At 46.1% G+C, this 23,548-nt stretch overlaps 1 protein-coding gene across 12 annotated transcripts in view; it reads left to right on the top strand.

The window, feature by feature from the left end:
* The window catches only part of tacc2 (transforming, acidic coiled-coil containing protein 2), an 82,293-nt gene that overhangs the window by 50,153 nt on the left and 8,592 nt on the right, over positions 1 to 23,548 (top strand). For 8 of the 12 annotated variants that reach the window (XM_049006783.1, XM_049006779.1, XM_049006771.1 and 5 more), the window contains 9 exons: positions 7,804 to 7,928; positions 9,926 to 11,444; positions 15,297 to 15,357; positions 16,194 to 16,401; positions 17,888 to 17,931; positions 18,101 to 18,210; positions 19,507 to 19,654; positions 20,418 to 20,552; positions 20,963 to 21,052. In XM_049006783.1, coding sequence (XP_048862740.1) covers positions 7,804 to 7,928; positions 9,926 to 11,444; positions 15,297 to 15,357; positions 16,194 to 16,401; positions 17,888 to 17,931; positions 18,101 to 18,210; positions 19,507 to 19,654; positions 20,418 to 20,552; positions 20,963 to 21,052 — 2,440 coding nt within the window. The remainder of the gene's footprint in view (positions 1 to 7,803; positions 7,929 to 9,925; positions 11,445 to 15,296; positions 15,358 to 16,193; positions 16,402 to 17,887; positions 17,932 to 18,100; positions 18,211 to 19,506; positions 19,655 to 20,417; positions 20,553 to 20,962; positions 21,053 to 23,548) is intronic. The other 4 variants (XM_049006774.1, XM_049006776.1, XM_049006780.1 and 1 more) reach the window with 4 other exon arrangements.

Below are 23,548 nucleotides of genomic sequence, written 5' to 3'. Positions count from 1 at the left end.
TTAGGTTTGTCATTTTTTCCCATCTCAGTAACTCTTGCACAGGATTTGATGAAATAATTTTATTACAGAAGTAACAAAACAACATTGATTAACTACCTCAGAGGCAAAACTGACTGAATGGAATTGTATAATTTGAGCCTGTTTCAGATTAATTAAAAAAATATATATCTTATGGTAATGAGTTCGTGACAATGACCCATGTAATTCCCTTTGTGATAAATCTGCATTAATTTGGGGATTCAACGTATAAATGTTTATGATTATAAGTTTAAAAAATAGGTGCGATTAATCACAGGAAAATGTTCAATTAATTGTTTAATTATTTTTAGAGCACTAATATATATTTACATATATACACGCCACACAGACACACACAGACACACACAGACCCATCACATACAATTCTGAAAAAAACACACTGTACAGTTTCCAACAGACTATGAATATGGTTACGTTGAAGTAGACTGAAGGTGGTGGAACACAGTAGAGGATATTTTTTCAGCAAAATGTATGTTCGTTCAGCGTGGATCCAAAGGATTAGAAACCAGCCACATGCTAAACTTCAACTGCCACACTGAATGCCACTTAAAAATGCCAGGCAGGGTTTCTGTTTGTACCATTGAGACATAAACAAGTCCCTTTGCACAGAAACACAATGAAAGTCACTGCATTCGTAACACACAGGGCCAGTGTGTTCTGGAGTGTGGTTTTTGGCCCGTCTCTCTCCCTTCCATTAGTTGGCTCCTTAGTGGCCACTGGAGAGGCTACTGAGAAATGTCATTGTGCCCCATCATCACGCAGCTCCACTCATCTGTTTACAAGAAGTGGCTCTTATGCCTCTGCTGTGGGGGACAGATGTCACTGAATCAGTGTGTCAGTCTGTATGCACCTACATCACACTTACATGCACCAGAACCTGTACAGAGACTCATGTGCTCACACAATTGTTTGCCAAAGATCCATAAATTAAATAAAACATATACTTAGCAAGGAACAACAGTCACAGAAAGTTCACATTCAAAAAGTGTGGACGGAACTGTTATATCTTAGCACTATATTTTTCACCAAAAAAAGCCTTTAGCTTAGTTATAGCTCGAGTTAGGTAGTCTGCCAGAGTCACAATGCCAAAGGATGAGGTTTGAACCAGTGGCTCGGTCATTGACCTGCTAGAGACACGTTCACACATTGAAAGCGGTCTAGTACCTGCAATGCAAACAACAGAGTGTAGGGAAAAGTAGAGACTCTAAAAAAACTCATTAAAATGACCCCCCAGGAGAACCACGTTCTTATGAAAGTTAGGCCCAGTGTCAGTTGTGCATTACTCATCCTGGCTTGGGAGTTTCTAAATGATTTCAGTAGTGATTTACTTTGCCCATTCATTAAGGGAAATCCACCAGAAGGAGACTTTTTTAAAATTAATTCCCAGATTTTCTATGTATCCTCAAGCAGTTTTGCTGCACCTTGAACTGAGAATCTGTCCTAGTTTCCAGGAAATTTAGTCTTTGGTGCCACCAGGAGATGGGCGTAAGGAAAAAAGGATTTATATGCTCAGCAAAAATTTCGTTTTTTTAACTTAATATCAACACCCATTAAATTGAAGTTTAATTACCTCCTACCAAGCAACATTATCTGATTTGTTATCCATGAGTCCTTTTATGAAATGGCACAGAGTTTTTTAGGTGAATATGAAAACAAAAATCATGTTCTACTACTGGCTTCGGGCCAAACACCAGGAAAGGAAGAACATTCTCCATTTATTATTCATGAAATCACAATAAGTGTCATTCGATTCCGACATCTACCATAACAAAGACAAGGAAGAGGTGACATATTTAGCTGCCCTTGGGTGCCATTTTCCTTTTAACTTACACATGGTTGTCATCTTGTTTCAGAACAGCTGTATTACGGTTTTTGTTTTCATTTGTAAGCTGTATCTGGCAATAGTCAGCAAGTGCTTAGTGACTTGGCTGAAAAAATAAAGGTCAGATAGATAGATAGATAGATAGATAGATAGATAGATAGATAGATAGATAGATAGATAGATAGATAGATAGATAGATAGATAGAAATTAAGTCAGCCACAATATATAATTTTCTTACTTCTTTTTTATTATCACAAACTGCTACCAATTGCTAAGCTATTCTTGGACAACAATAGGAAAAATCACTTCGAGTGCAGCTAACCACAGTAATCACCTAATGCCATTATACATGCAGGCTATTGATCTCCAAACCTGAATTAATTATTGGATTAATTAGGTCTTTTTGGAGCTTCTGATAGTGTCCCAAATGCATTATCCTTCAGTAGCCATCTGCTTGGTTAATCAGAAGAACCCTTCTGAAATATCTGCCTTGAAATATTTTTGGAAAATAGACAGCCTGCTGTATTTCAGGAAAGGTAACGTTCCAGTTTGGAATCTGTGTTTGCTACACTATCTGTCCACATCCGTCCACTTGGTGAGTCACATGACCTGTAGCTATCACTCGCCACGTTTGCTTCATGGGATCTGCAGAGCTCCAGCTCTCAGCGTCGTTACTGTCTGATCAGTGGCTGGCAGTGAGGTTTAATGACACCCCATCGGAAGCAGCCCCCCCACACTGGGTCAAGGCACAGATGTGGCAGAAAGGAGGAGAGGTGCCCGCGGTTGTATCTGGCATTTAATGGGGAAAAATAAAGCAACAGCAGCCGACAGTTACGGCCCAGACGCTTCTCCCCCCCCACCTACACTAACCGCACAATATTCAAGCCATAACTGAACATATTACCAGTGTAATTTTCTGCATGATTAAAACATAACATTTTAATGATACTACAGCAGAGAAGGCAACAGAAAATATAAATAATTATCTCGAATTAGCATACCCGATTAAGTACGAAGAAAATGCATCAACCCACATTTCACACTCACATTTAAATTGCTTGATTTGCGTATATAATGATGTCATTATATTTTTGGTAACTGTAGAAATAACTGTAGTAACACTAAAAACCAGTATGGTAAAATTCCACCAGTCAGCAGTTAGGCTTACATCAGAGTTTGCCCCTTTCTGCAGGCATCGTTCATCATTTCTTTGTCCCTCCGTATGGATTCTCAGTCCATCTCCTTCTTTGTCTGCCTTATCTCGAGCTCCTTTTCCTCCCTCATTCCCCCCCTCCGTCGATCACGCTCTCTTCTTTTGTCCCTCCATCCCTCCCTCTATAACTCAGCCCGCCATGCATCTACAGCAGATCCTAACTCAATATTTGCCCCGTCGCTGTGATGGTAACAGGCCATTAAGTGATATTGCCCATTAGTTATTGCAATGTCACGAGATCACGCTCCTTCGCACACAGACACAGACCCAGGGATGTGACCGCTTATAGGGACTGTAAAATATCTGGCAATAATGATTATATATTGAGGCTACAGGCTGTACTTCTCAGGCATTAAACCCTTTAGAGAGTCTGCCTCTGCAGACCGTCTCAAGCTGCCCATGAATAATTACTAATGCAATCTGTATGGTCCGACTCTGATTCTCTATGCGTATTGTATTGTCTCTGCTTTTACAGTATGCATGGTGTGTGTGTATGTGGGTCTATGCATGCATGTACTGTTTGTGTGTATAGCTGCACTGTATCTGTACACTTATGTATTATACAGTGTCTGATCATGGTGTGTGCACAAGGCTGTGTGTGATTGCACTGGCATATGCATGTTTGTCAGTATGCAGTGTGTGTTGCAAGGTACTATTGTGTTCAGTACAAGCACAGAGTAGCATATGGCTTTTGGTATTTGTAGTTGCCATGGAGATTGTCTCAGGTTGTAAAAATAGAAAATGTGCCTGGTAACTGCTAACTAATCCCAGTAAACAATCACCGAAATCTTATATTGTCATTGAGATATATATATATACACACACACACACACACACACACATACAGGTAGACGCACAGCTGTTGAAAAACATTGAGACCACTCTATATTTTTAAACAAATCAGCATTGGATTAATCGTGGTTCGGCTGGCAGGAGGCTACGCTGTGCAGCAGGATGCTTCCAGGTTAAAAATTTCAAAGACCACAGAACACAAGAATAAGGTGAAGCAGGAGACACTGGGAACGACCAGAAACCAGACAGGTGACTATCTAGCGACTTTCTAATGTCAGAAATGAACGTCTACTTATCCGGCAGTGACTCATAAATCAGATGATGTCATCAAGTGATCTTCAAAAGGAATGGGAAACATTAAGTACAGGTGTGACGTGCACTGCTAGGATGTTTCATATTAGGCTACTAGAAGCAGGACTGCAGTCCCATAAAGCAAGGAAGAAGTCCTTCATCAATGACTAACAGAGAAGTGTGTGTGTGTGTGTGTGTGTGTGTTGTTGTTGTTGTTGTTGCTTTTAGAGCATGCAGCTCTTTAACTTTCACCCTGGAGTGCAACTTGGCACTGTTAATGACCATCAATTCTGTGTTATTTGATGCACAAATCTTATTTATGTTGATTTAAAACCCTTATTCTCAGCAGAAACACGCTGCTTTAGGCACCCAGATAACTATAGCTTGGTGTTTGTTGCTTAGGAGGTGACAGAAGGCCAGGAAAATGGCCTGATTTTGGATCCAGCGGTTTGCATGCTGTACCGTCAGGAGTTTTAATTAAAAATGGATCCGGGGGCCTGGGGATTTATATTCACAGCCCTTCTTATCCTTCTGCCCATCTGTACTTTAACAATCTTCCCCAAGCTGCCATTTTGGTGAGATCTGGCAGTAAGTCTAAGCAACAGCCTGAGAACCAGATGCTGCTTTGCAGCGGTCAGAATGTCGTTGGTCTGGAATGGTACAGCATTCAGACTATAAAATCTGTAATTACAGCGCAATCACAGAACCAAATCCAGGAGCAAAATGGAAGGCCGTGCATCAAGAGACTGCTTCCATGTTACAAGCCACCTCAGAAATATCTGCTATCTATCTGCATATATCCAAACCAACATCTGGTAGCATTTACTGCTAACGTCTGATAGCATGCCGCTAGCCGCAAGCCTCTATTAGCACCCTCACACTGCCTGCTGACATGGCTCTCTGATGGAGGGCCAGTGGACTAGGTGGCTTTCTCATGGAATATTCACGAGCCAATCAGATTCATGATACAACATCACTTCTCCCGACAGTGGCAGCCAATTAAAAGCTGGCTTTAATGGGATGGACACTCCTTTCTCAGCATTCTGAGCCTATGGATTGGTTAAGATGCCTCGCAGGGTGAGATGTAATCGGCTTGTTTCGTCACTGTCTCAGATATATGCTGCATAATAACCGAGACCATTTGCATATATGAGTCAGTCCCATGTGACGTATTTGCCACACACCTCCATTTTTGCCCTGGTCATGTCCTCCCTTTTCTCTTCCCTACTCCTCTATCCCTCTCTCCCTGTCTCTCTCTCTCCATCATTCCTCACCTTTGTTCTGGCGAAATGGGTACCTAACCTTTGAATGCTGTCTGCTCTGACCTGCCCCTTAGGCTTCAAGGTCATAAACCAAGCCAATTGTTCTCTTTCAACCCTCTTGTCTTCCTCATGCACTCCACCCAAGTTCATGTCCTCTCATCTTCTGTTCCCCTTGATAGCTTATTGATTTCCTCTGTAATGGTCTTACCTGACGTTCCTTATCATCTCCATGGCCTTTTTGTCATGCCAAATGGAGACAAACTGTTATGTAACACCTTCTTGCATCTGGACAAAGCTCGTGGAAGTGGGGAGGCTGGCAGCAGGAAGACGACGCCCCCACACCGTACCCCGGCTTGTCCGCAGGGTGTGGGTGTTCCCCAGCCCAGAGTGCCACATGCCTTCGCACTGGGTCATTAATGCTGCTAGGGAGTTTCATTACAGGGAGAGTAATTAGTTCATCAACAAATCAGATTGTTGCACTTGAAATCTCCTCCCACTTCCATAGATCTCAACATAAAAGTGGGGAAAATATCGTATTGGGATGCTCGTAGTGGATTTGATCCCCGGTCCAGGGAGCCGTTAAAGCATATTGCCTACTGCATTTATTTCATTTTATGTCGGTTTAACCCTTAAACTCCCCCTGGCTTAAGCCTGGGCCGTTATGTAGCATGACACCGTTTATGTCATGGTACCGGTTTTACATGTAAGCTGTTCTTTACTCTGATATTGTTCAGATCCTAATTTAGTATTAATGCAATCATATGAATGAATTGTGCTTGCATGTGATGATGTGTGGGAGTGCGTGGCTTCCTGCTGCGTGTCGGTGTTTTCTCCGCTTGTGTCTGCGAGCACGTATGTCTGTGTACAGCTGGAGCAGCTGGGCGGGGTTTAACGCCCCCGGTGTTGCTGGGTAAAAGAGCCGCAGAAATGGGTTTGTGGAGCAGAATCTGTTGGATGCGTTTCGCTGCATGGTGGCCGAGGTGCCACTCGCCGATTCGCTCATTAAAATTCATTGCAGAGAGGGGGTGGGAGTGAGAGAGGGCAGAGCAAGGAAGGGAGAGAGAGAGAGAGAGCTGGAAAGTGAGGAGGGGGGATAAGAGTATTGAGTCACAGTGACAGCGTCTGTCCTGGTGTTCGGAGTCGCTACCTCTCTGTGGACGGAGCTTCTCTGGTGGCTCTCTGGAGGGAGGGGGGTCGGAGAGCTGGGGGGGGTCCACAGCCAGAGCCACCAGCCAGAGCTGTGCCTATAAGCTGTGGACAGGCGGCGGGGAGCCGACATGGCGGTGAGCGCATGGCAGGTGCTGTCCCCGCTGCAGTGGGCCCGCTGGGGCTGGGACACGCTTCTGGGGGGGTCAGGAGCCACAGACCCCACGTTGGGGCTCCTGCAGCGCCTCGCTGGGGGAGTGCGGCATGACAACATGCTCCGGGAAGGGGTGGCTCCCAGCCAAGACAGGTGAGGGGGCGTGGCAGGGCAGAAGGTGGTGGTGGGGGGGGGGGGGGGGGGTTTGGCAATGTCTAGGCTGAGGGGGGGGGTCGTCGACAGTCACGATGCAAAAAACAAAGGGGTGTTGGGGGGGGGGTAAATCTGGTAAAAATAACTAGCATTAAGTGCTGTGTAAATGCATGCAAATGTGATGTTTCAAATGTGGTTTTATGTGTGATCACCCGCCTTGCGTCCCCCCCCCCCCCCCCCCCCCACGCTGGTGCAGAGTGCTCGATAGCAGATGTAGTCGATTGCGACTTGTGGGGGTGGGGGGTGGGGATATTGCATGCTTTCAGTCCAGCCAGTGTGTCAATGCTGCCCTAAGTTCTTTGAGAGATGGGCTTTGTTGGGTCAAATAAGACTGATTAGCTATAGTATCATGGCAAGGAAGACGGGTCAAAACCGCAATCAAAACCTGAGCTCAGCCTTATTCTGCTATCGGTTTGTTTAGTAATCAGTACAAATTAAACATTGGTATAGTCCTTATAATTCAGCATGTGACATTTCTTCATTTATTTGTAAGTTTACATGAATGAATTCTGTCCGGCTTCTCTGACTATGATAAGAATTTTCCACCGTTTTTATGTCATATATTGTATGTCCAGCTTTTTCAGAAACCTCTCTGCACAGTCAGCACCTTCCATTTATGGTCATGAAACTTCACCTCAGGTCTACGTTTTGTCCGGTTTAGCATGTCGCCTCACGCTGTGGGACCGGCTGCAGCCGGAATCGCCGCTGTGCCGTTTCCCCTGCCGTAGTGTGACTAGCATTAGCCACCTTGGGATACATTAGCGCTTATATGTCTGCTTACACTTACCACTTGACAGCACTGACCACCGGCATGACGATCCGGCCCAGATGCTGATGCTGAGTCTCCTCTGCCCTCTCTCTCCATTCCAGGAGCTCCGACTCGGACGGCGCTTTTGAGACCCCCGAATCGACCACCCCGGTGAAGGCCGCCACGCCCCCACTGCCCCAAGCGGAGCCAGACGCACCTACTCAGCAGCCGTCCTCCCAGGACACGGGTGAGGCCTGCCTGCCCTCACTCCATCTCTGTGTTTATTCAACACCGTCATGGCACATTAAGCGCAAAATTATAGTCTTCGTTCAGGGAGCCATTTGCGTTTCTTTCTGAGCTGATGTGCCAGGTTGCCAGAGGTCCTGCAGAATGGATTTTGCTGCATGTTTTAGTACAATGGAGCCGCGATCAGGGAGCGAGATTTCCCCAGGTGTGCCGGTACTGCATTGCCCACTGCAGGGAGTGGCTTAACACAGGCCTGGACGAGCCGGCTCCCCTCCGAACACGGGTGGTCATACTTCCAGGATTGTTTTTAATCTACAAAGAGAACTGTACTCTTCTCATTGTCCCACCCATTCTCACATTCTTTTACAGTCTATGTCTGAAATGTGTTGCTATTTTTTTTCCTATGCTGGAACACCTTGATTAATCAGTGTTTTAGTAAAGAATTGCATGAAGTCAGTCAGCTGTACTGCAATCCATCTTCTCAGAGAGCGAGTTCAGAGTGCCCTCTACAGGACAGAAACAATATTGCAGCCGGATTAAATGACGCTATACAGCCGAGCTCTTCAAATCTGGACCGCGATTCCAAATCCAGGCCTTGTTTTCAGTTCTCCCAGGCAGTTAGTTTAATGATTACTGACTCTAATTGGCCACAAAGGCTTGACACCAGGCTCACAGGAAGGCTGGAAAATCAGCAGAGCTCGGACCTTGAGTACCATGATTTGAATGTCCCTGCTATACAATATAGCTTATTTTGTAGTATAGGGGAGAAAAAATAATCCTTTTTTCAGAGTTTTTTTTCTCATTTGATTGCTGCTTTCTATGTCCAGTGTAAGAATGGGGAAGGTTTCATAAATGGTTCTGATCCAAATGTGCCCCGGTCTTTTGTTCCTGAAGGCTGATTTCTCCTGCTTGTTATTACTGATCACATGACGGGGGAAATTTTAATTAGTGATGCTGTCTTCATTAGTTACTGTAACTAGTCATGTCTGACAACTGGCTGCCTTTCATCTCTGGCAGACATATAGCTATGGATGTTGACACACCCATGCTCACCCACATACCTGTAGCCTGAAATTCACACACACCCACACACAAAGACAGCAGCCTCTACAGAGAGAAATGCTTTTTTCTACTCCTGTGATTTCCCAAAGTGTGCTTGCTGATATCCCAGGGAAGGTATTGATATTGATGTAAGAATGTGTCCATTCTTTTGTGTGTTGAGAAATCCATTGTCTTTACATAACGAGCTATTAAACCATCATATAGGGAGGGGTGAAGTCGCTATTTTGTTCGCAATGTGATGTGATGAGGGGCATAATCAGAGTTGGCAATTCTAAAGCTTACTGGGTCAGTTATTTTTTGGCTGATAGAGTTATTAATCACAAAGGAATCAATATGTCTGTTGCTCCATAACTTGGTACCTACCAGTGGCTGGGATTTCTGTTGCGGTTGAGGTTACTGATGTGTAATCTATTAGTGCATCCAGAACTTTGTTAAAATCACCACCCAGAATGATATATGAATTGGGGAAGTTAGATACTTCTAAGTACATAAATGAAAGTAAGAGGCGGAGTCTGTGTTAGGGCTGCAGATCTTTGCTATGGTTAGATGTTATACCGCTGTTTCCATTACAGGAGCCTCAGGTTCAGTCCCCAGTGGGTCGTGTGTGTACTGGCGTTAGTTTTAGTCCATTCCCCCAGCCTGATCGGCACGATAGGTGGTTCAGTTAGTCCCTGTTGCTATTTTCAACTTTTCTCCAGGATCACCATGAAACTAGTTATGCCTGAAAAGAGGTTCAATCATCCAGTGTTCTTCATGTAGGAAACATATGTAAAATATAAGTAGTCATGCTGAGAGTCCCAGTGGACATGAGGATGTTTCAAAGTCTTGTTCCGCAATGCTGTACATCTTGGTTTAGGCTTTTGTTCTGAGTAAGCATGTGACTGGACATCTTTCTGGGTCTTTGTTATGACCGTTGTGTGTCGCTGTTTTCCCCAGGGTTCTGTTCCGACTCCACACAAGTGTCAGAGTCAGTGTCCCTGAGTGAGCCGCTTTCAGAACCTCCGGTCTTCCAGCCCCCCTGCCGCTCAAACTCGGTCGTCTTTGACGAGGACAAGCCCATTGCCAGCAGCGGTGCCTACAACCTTGACCTGCTTGCCTCCGACCCTTTCCCTGATTCTGCTTTTGCACCTGGGCTGGCCAAAGATGACGGTGCCGGAAGGCGCCGGTCCACAGACTGCGTGCCCCAGGCCCGCTGTCCACTAACCCGCTCCCTCAGCCTCCAGGCAGGGGAATTAGAAAATCCAGAAGAGGGGTCCGACACGGGCGTCCCAGGAACGTTGGCCCAACCGAGGGCTGAGGCCTTCAACGTCGGCACAGAGAGCGCTCCGGGGACGCTCCGCAAGAACAAGAAGTCCAGGTCGGCCTCCTTCAAGAAGAAGCCTCTCTCCAGGCAGAGCTCCAATACTGCCAGCTCCACTGAAGGCGCAGCTGTCAGCTCCACCCCAGAGGCCAAGAAAAAGGCCAAGACCAGGCCAGAGAGCCCTTTACTGCCCAAGGAGGAGCAGGAGGAGGAGGGAACCTCAGCCATTACAAGCCCTGGTGGAACGTTAAGAAAGAACAAGCTTATAGCAGAAAGCCCAGTTCCTAAAGCCGAGGAATCAGAACCAAACAAACTAGCCCCTACTTCCCCTGTTCACCCCCCTACTTCTACATTCCCCCCGGTCCCAGACGAAGATTCTCCCATTCTCACAAAGGCATCCTACAACTGGGACCCGGACAATTTTGAAGGAATAGACCCATTCCATTCCGGCGGTAGTAAGATTGCCAACTCCCCAGTGTTGAGTAGGAAAGGGGTATCGTTTACATCTGCTGTTGATCCTCCACTTGTGCCCGAGGACCCAGTTCCCCTGCCCCTCCCCTCGCCCCCGGTGCCCACCCTCACTACCATTGCCAGCCTCACTACCAGCATCCCTGACGACGAGCAGCCCCTGAACAAGCGCCAGTCGGTCCGGCTGGAGTTTGACTACTCGGAGGAGAGCGGGGAATCTCCTCGAGACTCCACACCCCCACCGAAGAAGCTGGGCAAGAAACCAGGAGCCAAGATGCCCCTCCGGAAGCCAAAGTTGGGGACGCGGAAGCCCCCACCCCCTGAGGAGCCTCTTGACAATACACCCGCCCAACCACTAGCCAACAACGAAGACATGCCAATCCCTAAGACCACGTATAATTTCGACCCCAGCAAGTGGGATGACCCCAACTTCAACCCCTTTTCTTCCAGTACTGCGATACCCAGCTCACCACAGCTCTCTCACACCAGCTACAACTTTGACCCGGACACCTTTGATGACTCCATAAACCCATTCAGATGCTCCAGTAAGATAGGGAACTCTCCGCCTAAGACATCACCAGCCTCCTTTGAGGTTCCTGCCAACGACAATGACAATGACAGTATCAGAGAGCTTGAGGATCCCAACCAGAATAAGCCAGCAAAGAAAAAGAAGGCGCCTTTGAAATCGTAAGTTGGGGCTTAATTCCTTTTGAATATGTTTCACATTTTCTTTCTGTGTATAATCTCTATCGCTTGTTGTCCTGGCAACAACGATCACCTAGCCTTCTACAAATTTCACATACTGTACAAAATCGGCCTAGTATCATTCCTGTTTCTTATTTGTTACCATATATGGGGATTTAAGATGTTTCTTCCTGAATTTATCACATTTACAAAAAAACATATTGGTAGGATAATGTCCCAGATACCGTCTATAACACTCGGCACACTGTGTGTTAAACAGTTTAGGGCTTGTGTGTGCGATGCTCGTGTTCCAGCGCAATGTAGACCTCTCCGTCTGTGTCTGTTAGCTGTTAGTGTGCATGCGAGGCGAGCGGCACGTCACTGCATCGGCATGTGTGACAGTGTGTTGAGCGCTGTCCCTGCTGTGCTGTCCCTCGTCTGTCTCTCTGTCACCTGTCTCTCTGTCACCTGTCTCTCTGTCTGCGTATCCTCATGTCGCAGGATGTTCGGCGACGGCTCCTCTCTTTGTTGTCTGTTGTAAGTACAACGGCAGTCCAAACTCTCACCCACAGAGCAAACTTAAAAAAGATCATCTTGACTATAACTTCGATTCATGCGGCTAACACCCCCGACTCAGCATTGTCTCCCTTCCGTCAGGCTGACCTGTTCACCCATTCCTCACATGTTAGCCCCCGTCCCCTAACCTCAAAACACATAAACAGACCCGCCACCCTGCCTGAGCCCCCCGCACCCCCCTCTCCCCATGCTGCTCCCTGAAAACCAAAGGAGGGAAATTCTGCAGCTGCCTGATTTGAAGCCGTGCCCAGCCCTGAATCGTCTTAACAGTGACAACAGACAGGCATATAAAGGCCTAATTGATCACAGCAAAATAATCATACAGTACCAAGCATAAGAAACTATCGGCAGCTTTGAAAATGTAATTTTTAACAAACACAAATGGGAAAAGGCCCCATGGAACTACATACATTACAATGTCTTTTCAGTTATTTAAGTAGGAGAATGTCATTATGAGTTATTTCCAGTATTCATTTAAATGATACATCTTCTAATGTGACAGAGTTGTAGAATCTTGGAATGTGGCTACTTGGTGTCACTAAACACTGATTTGCTGTCATTTTGCCATTAATACTAAGGGTATTTTTTAAGCAATTTCTCCTCATTATGATAATTATGTAATAAAATCTTTATATACACAGAATAGTTAAGTTGCTGTACCCCAGGTTTCATGTGTCTTCTGAATGTATTTAATTCAGACCACATAGATAGATAGATAGATAGATAGATAGATAGATAGATAGATAGATAGATAGATAGATAGACTGACACATTCTTGTTGATATATATGATGAAGATGATGATTAATATTGTTATTAAACTTAATATTAATGACATACACAGCATATGCCAAAACACAGAGGGAGAAGGAGAGGAAAGGAAAAATGGGTGATAGTTAGGGCCATGTCTGCCTTTTTAAGAGGAAGCACTGAGGCATGTACAGTAAGCCTCCATGACCACAACACGATTAGCCTGCAATCTGCCACCTGACAGCCAGCTCTGGGGACGGTGCCAGCGAGACCAGAGCCTGGGGTCAGGGGTTATATCCAGGTGGGTTTGAGGAGTCAGTGCCGGGCGAGATCAGTCTGGGGTCAGGGGTTATATCCAGATGGGTTTGAGGAGTCAGTGCCAGGTGAGATCAGTCTGGGGTCAGGGGTTATATCCAGGTGGGTTTGAGGAGTCAGTGCCGGGTGAGATCAGTCTGGGGTCAGGGGTTATATCCAAGCGGTTTTGAGGAGTCAGTTCCGGGTGAGATCAGAGTCTGGGGTCAGGGGTTATATCCAGGTGGGTTTGAGGAGTCAGTGCCGGGCGAGATCAGTCTGGGGTCAGGGGTTATATCCAGGCGGGTTTGAGGAGTCAGTGCTGGATGTGGCCGAGAGACAACAAGGCGTAATATGTTTAATGATGAACCGCAGCTTTAACTGCATATACTCACAGCACCGTCTATAACACATGACTGTCATCTTATCAGACCTCAGTGACAGTCCCTATTAACAGAATTCCCGCTCACCCAAGCCATTATGCTCCCTCTGATGCCTATTCCCTGGTTACCACTAAAACACAGGCTTTTTGTTTGAAAAAGCGATACTGAAAACTGCTTGGTAAGTAAGTATTCTCCTTCCGAATGGCGTAATCAGCCTCACTTACACAACATTTTCAAGCTCTCTGCTGATACTGATACAGACACATCAGGACGTTCTACGGAGTTGATGTTTTTCTTTTGCTTTTTCAGCTTATAGCTAAGGGGAGGGAGGTGGATTTCAGATAAATGCAACGCTGTGAATGGTGGTAATATCTGGACAGGGATTTGCTTTACCTGCAAGCATATGGTGTTAAAATGTCCTGGGAGTAAGATGTATCCCTGTCACCAGGCTATGCAACAGTGACCTCTACTGGTCTACTGGTCCATCAGTCCTTGTATCATTCTAGCCATTATTTATCGCTGTGATTTCAAAGAAGATGACTACCACGTGATTGAGCTTACAGAGACAGAAATACACTATGGATGTTTATTAGCTATAACAACAATAATTATAATCTGCTGGTTTAATTAAAAGCTTAACAGCTGAAGCATTTGCCTAAGCATTTCATCATGCTGCCATTACACTAGTCAGACGTTCACACTTATGGACTTCACACTTACCTCATAGAGGCATGGGATGGAAACAGCACACTGCAAACGCTGCAGAGACAGGCTGGGCAGATATTTGGGTGGTGGGGGAGGGGGTGGCGTGCGATGGAAACGAGCTGTGAACGCGCAAGGGCTCTGGGGATTTTTTTTCCCTGTTGCTATGGCAGCAGGTCTCCATGATTCCCTGGTGCCCTGCAAAGCTGTAGATGGGAGCTGTCCTGCAGCAGCTGCGAGATCAGATGTGTGGTTTGTTCAGGTCAAGGTTGGCTTATATATTTTATAATCACAAGTCAGGATGAGGGCACTTGGAGGGGATATCTTGAGGACTCTAAGGGTGCCTGAATATGCCGAAATGTATCTGGATGGAAGCAGTGCGTAGTTTGAGCAACGTGTCCAATGCCTCTGATCCATTATAGCGATTCGTCTGGTAACATTATCCCACCTGCATTTCACCCATAGAACATCTTTTTGAGAATCATTCGAATTCCAAACATGATTCCTCTAACCAAGTCTAACACACAGCAGTGACCCCAGATTAACCAGCTGACACCCCGCTGTAACCATGACCCTGAGAAGTCACTACGCAAACCTCTACCTCTACTGCCCAGTGGAGCGAATTTCCACACGAACTACTGTTCCCGGCCCATGTGAATTTGAAAGGGAAACCTCAAGTGTTTCTGAGAAACGCTGCAGGCTTTAAAACTGCTTTCTATGCTGCTTCCGCAGTGTGTGCCAGCACCACTGACGGTGTAACAGGGTGTACGCTGTACCAATTTGTGACAGATGATATCAAGCAGCTCTGAAAAGTGCATTTGCTTCATACAACAAAATATTACTTCCTATTACTTGCCAGTATGGTCGGCGCATTTATAACCATACAGATCATTATTTTCGAAATGTTATTTCATGGACTAAACCCAGCAGGTCTCTAGCTCACTGCGTTGTGTTTGATCGTCCACTTCTCTGGCTCACAGTCAGCTCCCCTTCCTTTATTAGTCCGCTTCGCTCATGTGAGTTTCACTCACACAAAAATGTTCTAAGGGCAGAACGAAAAAATGATTGGTTCAGAGAGATATTCAATCTGGGATCATTTATTACTGTCTGTCCCAATCCTTTCTGAATTTCCATGTTTCTCCCTTGTCTCTCAGTAACACATTTAGGGTGAAGAAGTCTCCTAAGAGGTCTTCCCTATCGGAGACATCATCCCAGGTAATCACACCTCCCTGCCTGTCAGCCCGTTTGTCTGTTCATGACTGCATTTGGGTGGTGATCTGCCTAACTGCACCCCAAATATCCCTGTAGTTACAATAACAACCGGCCATCCGTCTGTCTGTCTGTCTGTCACGAGTTCTGTTTGTACTCTTTCCTGCTTTTTGATCTGTCTGTCTATCCATAGCATCCCAGACACAAATCTCTCTATAAATATGCTTTATCTTCATCTACACTTGCTTGGTCATGACATCCTACAGCAGTATCCTTCCGTCCATCCATCCATCACAGGGTTTTACATTCATCAGTCTGTCCACCTTCCATTCCTTAAAGTGGTGTTCTTCAATCCGATCTGCAGGGACTCCCAAATGCTCTCTGTTTTTGCTCCCTCCATATTCCTGCCAGACAGTCCACATTCCCCCCCCCCCCTCCTAGGGACCTGAGAGGGAGCAAAAACATGGACTGTCAGGGGTTCTTCTAGGACCAGGTTGAGAAGCACTGCCTGAAAGACTCTTTACCTCGCCATCTCCCTGTACATTTACGAAATGATTCCATTACAATCCAGATTTTTACACCCTTTCTGTTATCAGTCTCCCGTGACTGGTCTGGTCATAGTCTGCACTTGTGCACAAATGTTATTAGCCCGTTTATTATGTAAAATGTTCTCTTTTTTTAATATAAAAAATGAAATGTTCACTTACGTGTACTTTGTGTCTTTGTAATGTTCCATTCTAACATGGCCAACTGTCTCGTATTTCCACACCATACCCCAACAGTCGTGTCCTGTGTGTTTTTCACTTTTCACCCCCCTTCATCCCCTCCACGCTTACGTTCAGGAGCCCACCCCCCGTGCCACTCCTGACACACCGCCCGTTGTCCCGCAGGACGAACACGCCACTGATGAGGAGAAGCTCGCTTCCTCCTCCAATCAGAAGTGGGCCGCTCTGCAAGGAGTGGAGGCGGAGCTGAACTCTGACCCTCGGGATTTCCCCCAGCCCTCTGACCTCACTGACTTCGAGAGCAGCCTGTCTTCGCAGACCCATGGTGCGATGGGGGGCAGTGTGTGGTGCTGTTGTATGTGTGAGCTGGGAGAGTATCAAGATACTGTCTTCTTCCAGATATGGCCAGATTTGCAGGGACAGAACAGGCAGGGCAGGCAACGGCCTGGGGCACCGAGCTGGGAGGGGGCCCCTGAGGGCTGCCGATTACATAGTACTTTGCAACGACAAATCTGCTTTATTTAGGTATTCTACTTTCACAGCAAAGTGAAAATAAAGGAATTGTGTTTATTACATTTTCTTTGTTAATATTAGTAATTCAGACTTCATGTTAAAATAATGGTCAGAAATTTTACCATGTTGAGTGGGGTACGTAGGTGGGCCCCTGGCAGTTTTTTGCCTAGGGCCCCTATGGTCCCTAGAATCGTCCCAGAGCATAAATGTCTAGAATTCTTGAAATACCAAAGCACGTATTAGAAGCATAATATGCACATCATATAGGATGATATATTCAAGCATAATAACCCTGTTTTAATACGATACAATATACAATATTTTCTATTTAGCATATTAAGTCTGAAACTCCTTTGAAGTTTGATGTTTTCTCCGAACTTTGTCTTTGATATGAAAAACTGTTTATCGGTGTTCATATCATCCCCTCCCCGTGATGCACTGCTCCACTGCAGTCTCAAAACTGGCACGTGCCCCGCAATGGCAGACTGCCACCCTGTTCTCGTTTATTAAACCGCATGTTCAATACATTATTCATGAGACAGGGTGCTAATGAGACAAAAACATGGTGGGGGGTGTAGAGAAGCCTGAGAGAGGGAGGAAGCTGCCTTGGCGGTCATACATATGTTTTCTGCCGGGTGTTTGTGCATGCGTGTCTTTGTTAACACACGTGTGTGGGATACAGACACACCGACGAGCAAAGGAAAGCCAGGCGTGCCATATGTGTTTGTTTTACCCAAGTTGCTCAAAGTTGGTGAGTTGTTCAACCAGGCTTGTAGCTGAAATGACAGCCCAAATTGGTCTGGGGGGGGGGGCATGAACGCAACATGGGCTCTGCAGAATGGCTGCTGCTTCTTGAGAATGTCAAACGAAAGTGAATGAACAAAAGCAGCCAGTAACGTGCAGAAATCAGTATGCATTTTCGCATTTAACCGTGGAAAACCCATTTGCTGAAACTTGCAAAGTCCTTCAGCTTTTTAGAGAGACACAGCTTCTGAAACGAGCTAGATAGATAGGCTGAAATATTATCTCACGCACCATGGAGCTACACCCACACTGCGCCTCACTGCACCTACAGACGGATGCAGACACTGCCATGTGACATCATGAGTGCAGCTATCAATCAAGTGTCCCGGTTGTCTGGTCTGGCCCTGCCCTTCCCCCCACAAAGCTGTGGTTATTAAGTGTTTATAAAGTTGGCTTGATGTTAAAGCCCCTCCTCCATCCTCCGTTCATCCCACTGTGCACATATACCCTTAGGCGTCTATTGGTATTCACTGTGCCTCTGTTTTTGTCATCAGACTATGAGATTGAGTACATGGAGAAGATTGGATCTTCCACTCCAGTGAGTATTTATATCATGTGGCATTAGTCTGACATGACAGTGTCGCTCTTTGTAAATGCAGGTGTGCCTGACCGTCTGCGTGTGCCTGACTGGTCTGTGTGTCCGGTGTTGGCTGCATTTTAGCCCCTGTGGGTGGGAAGCACCTAACCTGGATCTGTGTGTCTCCCAGGCCACCTCTGGGAAGAAGCCGTCTCTTTACCTGAAGCTGGACTCTGTGACAGACAGCCCTACTAAGGGCTCCCGCTCAAGGAACTCTGAACCCAGCTCCCCCTGCACAGGGTACAACCCTCTGACACACATCTGTATTTAGTGATGGCCGAATGAGGCTTCATGAACCATGTGCTGTATTTTCTGCCACCACTAGATGGTGCTCTCTATTTAAAAAAGGCCGCAATGCATGCCCCAAAGCAAACCGAGAACGCCATCTAGTGGGGTCAAAAAATACAGTAAATGGTTCATAAAGCTTCATTTGGCCATCACTGCATATATTTATGAGTACTAACCCTAACCCTGTTTACACACAGTTACACACACTCTACAGGTTAACAATCACACTGTCAAAATATGCTGTTGCCTCTGGTTGTGCACAAGGATGACAGATGAGTGAAAGCCAAGTGAGGGTATCAGACAAACCTTCAGGGAAGATCAGGGGCTTCAGAGGGACAGAGCATGGATACACTGACAGATTCGGGGGCCCTAGCCTCTTACAGGGGCCCTTGAATCCGTGAAAGTATAAAGTTATATAATGTAAAGGGGGTAGGGGGGCCCAAGGAGGCACAGAATGTCTAGCTACAGTACATTCCTGGGGTAGATATCTTGAAGGGAAGAAACCCTGGCATATATACATATAAAGTAGTAACTTTTAAAAGTCTTAGGCAGTCAAAAGAAATGCTTAAAGCTATTGATCTAGGTAGTAAGCACACTTTTGTTCAGTGTAAAAAATACAATTTAGCATCACAACATACGCAAATTAAGAATAACACAATAAAAAGTAGTAAGAGTTTCTCCTATTCTTCAAAAAGTCACTGGTATCTTGTTGGATGGCTGGATGAACGCCACTTCAGTTCCCAAACCTCTCCTCAGAGGCACCCCAGCCATTCCATGTATTTACTAAATTTCACCGCCAGCTCATTTAATTAATTAATTTAATAAGTTTATAAGGCATTGATTAGTTATACTCAGTGTGCTAGTGGTCCAGTCATAAAATATAAGAGAGTACTGGATGGTTGCTGGAAATACTGGGGTGATTGTAGCAGAAGTTTCGAAATGGCTAAGCTGACACACTTTTGTCAGGCATAACAGCATAGTTTTGCACCAACATGAAGAGCATTTATACATCATATTCTTCGGCTGCCTAAGACTTTTACACAGTACTGTTGATCCACTCTTCCCTTTCCAAGCACTTCCCCAGGACAGGGAGGCTGCCCGCAGCCTGTGCCAGGCAGCACACAGTGCCCGCAGCAGGGGGGCTCCCCAGATGGGGTGTTGATACTCGCTGCTTCTCACTGAAATGATACATATTCACAGTTTGGAAGCCCACCAGCGATATCCAAATTTCAACTTCCCTCCTCCCAGGAGCTTCGAGGAGATGGAGGCGCAGATCGCCGGGGGCGCCAAGTCACCTGTGCTGCACCCCCCCCGGGGAGCCCCGGAGTCAGAGAAGAGCCGGAAGCGAGAGAGTGACTCGCTAATCCGCTGCCCGGGCGGCGAGCGGGACGGAGTGGTGAGTCAGAGCCCCAAGGCAGAGGCAGAGATGTGATTTCAGCATATGCTTTCTGTGGGGCGCGCTGTGTTATCACTGAACCTCCAGGCTGATAGGCAATAGAACTTCTGCTTTGGTGTGGCTCGTTTGACCCAATTAGCAGTTGCTCAGCTGTACTGTCTTACCACAGTAGTGTATGCAATAAATATGACAGTGCTGCTAAAGGGGAACTTGTTTTAAGATGGAACACAAAGCCACAGCCAAGGCCTGTCCCCTACAGTCAGCAATTCTGGGTTGTAATTTTAAGTATGACCATCAGGGGGCAGTGTTGTGTAGTAATTCAAAATTGTGCCGTGACATTCACTCAGAACACTCTATCTGAAGGATCATCTGCCAACATCTTGTGAACATTTTTTTTGTCATTGATAAAGTAATTTATACAAAAGTAGATAAAAAAAAATGCTGATTCTGATGGGGGATGGAATTAATTAGCATAATTGCATATATTCTTCCTGGCTCCAATCTGTTCTTTTCACCTTAAAGTTACCAGCACTTGAATACTAAGCTAAGCTAAACCTTAAAACTATGTAGTGGCTGTTGGACTTTGATACCTTTCAGCAAATCACAATTAAGTAACATGCCGGTATTACAAGCCATATGTTTCGCACATCATGTTCGAAACAAATAACTCCCACCATCAGAAGGCTTGATGGTTGCTGGCTTTGCCTGGCTAACCCCTCACCCCATGCCCCCATCGACCTCCCCATCACCTCCCCTGGCGTAGACCCTTCCCCAGGACCCTGAGGACCCCACCAACGCCTTGCTGTTAGACAGACTGGTGGAGTCTGGGGGCCCTCTTCACTACCTGGAGCCTGACCTCGCTGAGACCAACCCCACCGCATTCGCTCAGAAGCTACAGGTGTGTGTCCCAGAGATCTCTCCACAGCGCCCTTTGACCCCTGACCATGTGACCCACCTTCCCAATCTCACTAGGCCTCGTTCCGCCTTCCTGTCCTTTCTTACATTGTCTTCTTCCTTTTCCATCCTTACCCCTCTCTATTATTGTCGTGTCTCCTCTTGAGTTTTTCTTTGACACCGTCTGAGTGGGTATATAGATTCTGAGGAGAGGATTATGGGTATTTTTGGACGCTGTTGAATGTTGCGAGCCGTAGAATGGGAATTACGTACGTGCGTGAATTTCTGCCCGTTTCAGAATAAGGTCTCGTGATAGCATTTGTCCTCTAACCCCTCTCTTCCATCCCCTGGGGATCCCCCCCCCCCCCACCCCACGACACCGCTTTCCCCCCGCCCCTCGGCCTCATGCTCCAGGAGGAGCTGGTGCTCGCTGCTCTGAGGATAGAGGCTTTGCAGGTAGCCCACAAAATCTCCCAGACCACCCTGCCCACTGTAACCCCGGAGGTACTGCACTGAGCTGGTCTTGCACATATGCCAGGCCGCTTTTGTGTGTGTGAGCGCGTGTGCGTGCATGCACGCGTGTCTGCCTACAGATCAGCCAGCCTCACCTCTCGTACTAAACCTCCTCACCCCGCCATTGGCGCCCACTGATGCCTACAGCTTGACCCAGAGCACAGGCGCGTAGGAATGTTCAGTCGCGGTGTGTGGCTCTCCATGTAACAATTCTAACCTGCCTTGTTCACAGTTGACCTCAGCTGACATGGGTTTCACAGAAATATTGTCAGAAGAGAAACCTACAGCCTTTATTTTAATCAACCTGCATGTTATTCCCCCCCCCTCCTCCCCCCTCAAAAAAGCAGAAAGACTTGCAGTATCCATGTTTGGGCTAACAATAATTTATATTTATCTGAACTTTGGATGACACAGTATACTTACTGTGAGATTTTGTTTCTGTTAATACCCAAGACACATTTGTCCTGTAGCTAGCTTTTGAATAAAACAAGTTGCGTTCTTATTTTCTTACTGACAGCTGGCCTTTAGAAAAATGCCAAAGTTTAATCCCAGGGTGCATGTTCACAAGCAATGCTAATTGCAAAAAAACAAAGGATAAAATGTTCATAGAAAGCATTTTCACTATGTTTTTTCCTTCCCTAATGAACTACATCATACATTTTTGTTTCACGCTGCCACATTTAGAATCAAACATTCTGGGTTATTAAAGCGATCCGGCCTGATGAAGATCAGCGAAGCTAATTTCAGCAGCTGGCAGTAAATGCTTGACAGAACCTTACTGGCTATAGAATAGAAGTTCCAGTTGTGAGTTTACTAGTCCTCTTTCTAAGGGAACAGATGTTTGGAAGCCTTGCGGGGCCACATTAAACTTTTTAATCCCTCTCGGGGCTGCCGATTTGGGACTAAATATAAAACCTTGCACACCATAGCTCAACTCCCAAGGAGAGTTTATAAAGCAAGTCTATTTTTAAAATAGTGTAATCTATGTGTGTGTGTGTGTGTGTGTGTGTGTGTGTGTGTGTGTGAAAGAGAGAAAGAGAGAGCGAGAGAGAGAGGGCTAGGCTTTGGGAGGGCAGGTCCTGCCACCCTGGATTACAGCTGCACTCAGACTGACAGGGGTAATCTTCACACTCATGTAGACACACACACACATACACCCACAGAGTGATAATGAAATTCTCAACACTTATTAACTGAACAGAATAGATAATAGTTATTAGTGATATCATCTATGCCCACTAACAGCGTATTAGTGAAAAAGACATGAACGTTTGTTGTTTAAGCTTTTAACACCAGTTTTGATGGGATGGGGTGGCTTTGCTGTGATTATTGGGCCAGTTTACACATAGTTTCCATGGTGTCGTAAGTAAAAGCAGAATAATGACGGTTTTTAATCGGAGTCTTGTGTTACTGTACGAGGGCCTGACTTTGGGTTGAACATTGGGGAGTTGAGTCTCCACCCATTTTTGTGTTTATCTGGGGGGGTTGTATTGGTTAGTTTTGATTATTTGGGAGGGTTACAATCCTCTTCCCTCCCGTAATTTATGTCCATGTTACGGTGCTGCAGACTGAATTCTGGGAGCTGACAAAATGCCACACACACTTCTGTCCTGCTAATCCCAGTCGCTGCTCCTGTTCGAAGCACTGGAAGATCGTTAATCAATTGAATGATGGATTAGGAATCTAAATTATAAGGACTGTTCCTTAAAGAAATCTTTGTCTATTCATCCCACCCATTGCCCTTCCTTCCTAAAGGGGCCCAGCCATCGCAGATGGGATCTCAATGGGTCACCCATGGCCAACGTAAGACAGCAGAGAGCCCCATGTTGCACCTTTAACATCACCCCCCCACAAGACTAAGAAATACACCCAGGACCCCTCACCCCCACATCTAACCTCCCTACCCCATTCAGCCCCCCGAGTACATAAAAACGTACCCCAGGGGGTCCTTGGGGACCCCAGAAGGGTGATGATGTTTTTACTCTTTAGATCTCGGCTGTTGCTCTCTGGGTTCCTGGTCTGGGGAAAAGCACTGTGATTTGTAGGCTATCCAACACAACCTCTCCTCCGATAGCTCAGAAACAGGCAGCGTAGTGGATCCCAACAGGGCTTGCAGAAATCCCAGCGGATGCAGCCCCACCAGGAGAATTCCCACAGTAGAGTAAGATCTAGAAAACCCAAGCTTGTCAAAGCAGGCCAACTTTTATCTGCACCATGCTGTCCTTCTGCTATGCTCCTGTCTTGCCTGTATTAATTTCTCACTGTCAGTCACTGTTTATTCCGATCTGTGTCTTTTGTTGCTTCTTCTTTCACCCCCAGAGCATCTACAGACAAACAATCCCTGTAGCAGGGTCTCAGAGACTAAAGGTGCAAGTGTAGACTGCAGGTTGAAATACTGTGACGTTCACAGCCAACGCTGAATGTTTCTTGATACACTTTTGTTTGCCTTCTACATAGAGATACTGGGCTTTAAGGGCAGAATTCAGG

The sequence above is a fragment of the Brienomyrus brachyistius genome, chromosome 3 (genome assembly GCF_023856365.1).
Source record: "Brienomyrus brachyistius isolate T26 chromosome 3, BBRACH_0.4, whole genome shotgun sequence".
Classification (NCBI taxonomy): domain Eukaryota; kingdom Metazoa; phylum Chordata; class Actinopteri; order Osteoglossiformes; family Mormyridae; genus Brienomyrus; species Brienomyrus brachyistius.
This window is presented reverse-complemented; position numbering and strand designations above follow the sequence as displayed.